Below are 5,319 nucleotides of genomic sequence, written 5' to 3'. Positions count from 1 at the left end.
GAGTGCTTTTCTCCCCACTATTTCCTATTTCTTATTCTTAGCTCCTTTACTTGTCCTTTATTGTTCTCCAGTTTGTTGCAGTAAAAGAAAAGTGATATTTTTGCTTTCATTTAACCTCTGCATGTCCCCCCCCGGTTTATTTTTGTCCATGCTTTCTTGCTTTTATCTCCTAGTTCTGAACATTCAACAGCATGTGTCACGAAATGTGAAATGTGCTGAAAATTGCCTTTCCTGTAACAGACGTGCGCTTCAACCAGCATGTTGATTGACCAATGCCTTGTGAGCCCGAGGAGGAGTGGGGGCGTTTCAGCATGTGATGTGCTGGAACGGCAGGAGAATCAAATGAATAACTGCTCCAGAGCTTTTAGGCCCAGATTAAAACAAGAGGTGGAAAAAAAAAGATGCGTATTTCAAATCATTGGAATATTTGCAGATGCAACAAAAACTACTTTTACGTTTCTGTCACAAAGATTGATCGGATCGTCAAAACCTGACACATATGACATTATCTACTTGGATTGAGTTCTGTAAATATTTTGGGGTGTATATACATTAATCTATTAATTGCAGTCCAATATAAGTATTGATTGTTACAATGTTTATTTCATTTCCCCTCATTAATGATGCTACTCCAATGAAACCACTTTTTATAAAATATTTGTTCTCTTTCGGCTCTTCCCATCCGGGGTTGCCACAGCAAATCAACTTTCTCCACTTCCGCTGCGTTTCTGTCCTGTGCAGGTGACTCATTACTTGGAAACCTCTCCATAGACTCATGAGACTAATAACTGTATGCAGACGATGGTATAGGAGGAAGCTCTCCTCTAGAAAAAGAAAGGAGGGATTTAATGTTTATGCGCGCTGCTTTCATTTGGGTGAACAATCAGAAATGATTTGGAGTTGTTGTTTTTGGTTTTGATGTGTTGTCGGTGTTTGACATGAGTCACTGGGCGTGTAATTCATGTGACCACTTAGCGTATGAATGAAGACAACCCCCTCTTCATCCCAGGTTTGCTGACAGAAGGTGGACAAACAGCTGTTGCCTGGAAACCAAAACTGGCTCCCATGTTGCTCTTCAGCAGTGACTCTCCCCTTCCTCCCACTGCTGCCTCCCATCCATTGTTGCATGACATGTAATTGATACAGCAGATTACATCCTTTTATGAAGCTCATACCTGGCATTTTTCAAGCATAACAGAATGTAATGCCACAGAAGTTGGAATTTCCAAGGTACAGTAGCTTCCAATCGGCATTCTGACTGAATGTCCAGCGGAGCTGTGGCCTCCGAGCTGAATTTAATTTCTCAAACACAAACCGTTTCCAATGTCTTCCAAGAATCCAGAAAAAAAGGCTAACCGGCCTTAAAAAAAAAAACTGCAGTTCATGAGTCACTGCCCTTCTTTCATTCACTGCCGTCCTCTTCTGTACATCATTCCAGGAAGCTCAAAGCATCCCAGTTCTTCCACTGCTGCGTCTTCACCAGACATGTCCACGGAGCATCTTCAGGATGCTCTGCATCGGCGCGTCTGATCCAGAACCAACGTATTCTTTGTGTCGCCGCCGGGTTTCAGTTCAACAGCATAAACGGGTCTGTGATCTGACGTTAACACAGTTTTGCATATCGGAGATTCGACCCCCCTCAACCCAAGAGATGAGGCCAGACATGAACTACCATGGCCTGACCACTAACCCGTTCACAACTGGTGTTTATTAATGTTTATTTATTGCTCTCTCGGAGCATTCGTCCCAATGCAAGGTGATTTGGATTGGACCAAAGCAGCCGATGGAGTTAGCTCGTTTAACATTCTATGTATTATACCTGAATCGTTGATGGGGCTGATAACAGTTCCAGTAGCGCACTGGTGTGTTTATAATGGGCGGTCATCATTGTCTCCCTGGGCCGGCGTGACGCTCCAGCTGTGGCTGAACGTGACCAGTGGCCTGTTGAATGCATTCATGCCAGCAAACCTGACATTGTTATTTTTATACCTTTCCTGCACTCTTATTTGAGTTGCCCTTGAACGCGAAAGCAATGAAAGCCAAGACTTTGTTTGAAAAAATTGTTGTAAGAATTTAAGTCTTTCATTTGTCTTTCTCCAGATTTTCATGTTTCTTGAGCCTGTTGAAAATTGTCACAGTATTTGTTGTATTATATTTGTTCATTTTCAATAAAATGTATAAAAATAAAATAAAAAGTGGCCTGTTGAATGCAGCTTCAGATGCTAGGCTAACTTAGCAGCAGCTTCCTCTGGTATTATTTAATTAATATACATTAAAAGAGAATATCAGTTTTCCTACTGCTATCCAATAGGAGTCCGGATTGTCATCTCTCTATCTCTATCTCTCTCTCTGTCTCTGTCTCTGTTTCTCTCTCTCTCTCTCTCTGTTTCTCTGTCTCTGTTTCTCTCTCCCTTTCTCTATCTCTCTGTCTCTCTCTCTCTCTCCCCCTCTCTCTGGAGGAGAGAACAGGGGGCTCTGCTCGCCTCCCTTCTGTGTAGATCTTTGACATTTTGCCACAGAGGAGGACTCTGGATCTAATCTCTGCTGATACCGTTTTTACCACGGAGGTAGGTAATCGAAATACTACAGAACCGATGATGATGAAACAGTTACTGATTAGTTATTGTTGGGGAAATTATATTAAAAAAATAACTTTGAGTTATCTCTCCAAAATAGCAAAGAGATTGTTTTAAGAATGAATGAAATTAGCTTATGGGCTAATTGGGAAACGAGCAACCTTCAGCTAAAATACCAATAATTACACATAGTTTTACAAATCAGGTTGATTAACTTTTACAAAAATAGACAGCTAATGTAATCACTTTGTGAGTCTTTTAATATATAGAATTTTTTCATTTAACTTTCCAAACAGATTCTTCCTTCTCTTCTGCCCATAGTTTTATTCATTCAGCACCATGGACAGCTCCGCTGCTTCTGCCTCACTATTATAGAGAAATCCACCCTAAAGCTGACTTTAAAATGGGCCAAACTTTTCTGTGCTACAGACTGTTTAAGGGTGAATTTTCTCTGTTACATTTTTACAATTAAAGGTACATTGTGCTTTTTAAAAGAACTCATTAGAAGACTATAATGAGCCGCAGGCTTGAACCCTTTTTACGTGGAAGGATGCTGTGCCCTCTCATTCTCATCAACATACCGATCTTCTTCCTCTGCTGCTGCTTGTAGGAAACAAAGACGACAGCCTGGCGATATGAACGAGTCGCTGGCGGTGAACGACTCCTCTGCAGGTTTCGTGGCAGGTGAGGCGCTCCCATGGATCGAGACAGACTCTCCAGAGCGCAACGGCAGCCTGGATTTCTCCAGGGCCCCATTCGACTTCCCCATCAACCCATGGGACATTATGCTCTGCATGTCGGGCACCGTGATTGCCTGTGAAAATGCCATAGTGGTGGCAATCATCTTTTACACGCCAACACTGAGGACGCCCATGTTTGTGCTCATCGGTAGCTTGGCCACAGCGGACCTGCTGGCAGGGATGGGATTAATCCTGAACTTTGTGTTCCAGTACGTGATGTCGTCCGAGACGATCAGCCTGATCACTGTAGGCTTCCTGGTTGCTTCGTTCACTGCATCCATCAGCAGCCTGCTGGCCATAACCGTGGACCGTTACTTATCCCTCTACAATGCCCTGACGTACTTCTCGGACAAGACGCTGCAGTATGTTCACCTGATGCTGCTGGGCACCTGGGGAGTGTCCTTGTTCCTGGGCATGCTGCCGGTGCTCGGATGGAACTGCCTGGACGAGCCCGCCTCCTGCAGCATCGTGCGACCTTTGACCAGGAGCAACGTCGCGCTCCTGGCCACCTCTTTCTTCGGCATTTTCGCGCTCATGCTGACACTGTACTTCAAGATTTGTAAGATCGTGTGTCACCACGCCCACCAGATCGCCCTCCAGCAGCACTTTTTCGCCACCTCGCATTATGTGGCCACTAAGAAGGGTGTCTCCACTCTAGCCATCATCTTGGGGACGTTTGGCGCCAGCTGGCTGCCCTTCGCCATCTACTGCCTAGTAGGTGAGCGGGACTACCCGACAGTGTACACGTACGCCACTCTCCTGCCTGCCACCTACAACTCCATGATCAACCCCATCATCTACGCCTTTAGGAATGCAGAGATCCAGCGCTCCATCTACATGCTTCTCTGCGGCTGCTTTCAAGCCAACACGGCCTATCGATCCCGGTCGCCGAGTGAAGTGTAACAAGGCGATAGGGCTGTACGTGTGTGAGCAAAAAGACAAACCCTCCTGTGACCATAGACAATCTGGGGGGGGGGGGGGGGGGGGGGTACGATGATAGTAACGTATCTTCATGCATGCTGTATCTGCACTGTTATGATGCTGTGAACAAGAAACGCTGATGAAAAAGTGAAAACAAACATGTGAATGTATTTAAATTAGTTTTTTTTTAAAGCATGGAAGACCTTGCACTTTAGTCCATGCTTTTATTTTTATGCCAAAGCAGTATTGTATAGCCCTAACTGTGCTTGAACTAGTGAGTACCGTGTGCTATTTTTCTATTTTCTATGGTATCGTCTTTGATGTACATTTTTCTATGACATGAATAAAGAAAATCAAAGCCACATGTCGCTCCAACGTTTCTTTGAGGAAGGCCTTGTGGTCACGGTTGACTAGCTCGTTCTCTTTTTAATCTTCTTCCTCCCATTCCAGCCACCTCCTCCAGAGTGCAGGTGCATTCAGATAACAAGTGTCCCGACCCGGAAAATAACTTCAATGTCCACTCAGGGCCACTCGAATGAGGGATATATTTATGTGTGTGTACAAAGAGAGATAGCACAACTATGTGAAATTCAGGTGCTGTGTGTTCAAGTGTGCTGTCATTACCCCACCCTCAGGATGAGCACATCATTTTAAGGCTCATATCAAAGCTGCAGGTGACAGATTTCCTTTTTTTTGCAGTCTATCCTCCATGAAGATGTTTTTTTTCTGAGTTATCGTAGCACTGATAACGTGTAGCATCCATAATCACAGGATGTTAAAGAGATACTTTGGACAGTTGCAATACCTTCTTTTTTTTGTGTCTCATGCACAGCTGTGATTCAGGAGGGAATAAACCTGCCACGTGTATGTGAGTGTGACAGTTAGGAGAGTGATGATACTATGTCTGTGTACAGTGCCTGTCAAGTTTTCTAGTGGCTGAATGAACACATCTGTATGTCAGGCTGAAAGGAGACTGGACTTCAACACAGCATTGCACAAAATGCATTAGATGGGACAAAAGTGGGAATAAAGCAGAGCCACTATTAATGGTTTATTAACATTATGGTTGACAGATCTTTAAA

General features: G+C 44.1%; 1 protein-coding gene across 1 annotated transcript; it reads left to right on the top strand.

The window, feature by feature from the left end:
- The first annotated feature begins 3,211 nt into the window (after positions 1-3,211).
- LOC137915067 (G-protein coupled receptor 6-like) lies at positions 3,212-4,268 on the top strand. Its single transcript, XM_068758553.1, has one exon. The coding sequence runs from the start codon at positions 3,212-3,214 to the stop codon at positions 4,217-4,219; it is 1,008 nt and encodes a 335-aa protein (XP_068614654.1). The 3' UTR covers positions 4,220-4,268.
- The last annotated feature ends 1,051 nt before the right edge of the window (positions 4,269-5,319 follow it).

Source organism: Brachionichthys hirsutus, unplaced genomic scaffold (assembly GCF_040956055.1).
Source record: "Brachionichthys hirsutus isolate HB-005 unplaced genomic scaffold, CSIRO-AGI_Bhir_v1 contig_317, whole genome shotgun sequence".
Classification (NCBI taxonomy): Eukaryota; Metazoa; Chordata; class Actinopteri; order Lophiiformes; family Brachionichthyidae; genus Brachionichthys; species Brachionichthys hirsutus.
Note: the sequence above shows the minus strand (reverse complement) of the source record. Positions and strands in the feature narration are given on the sequence as shown.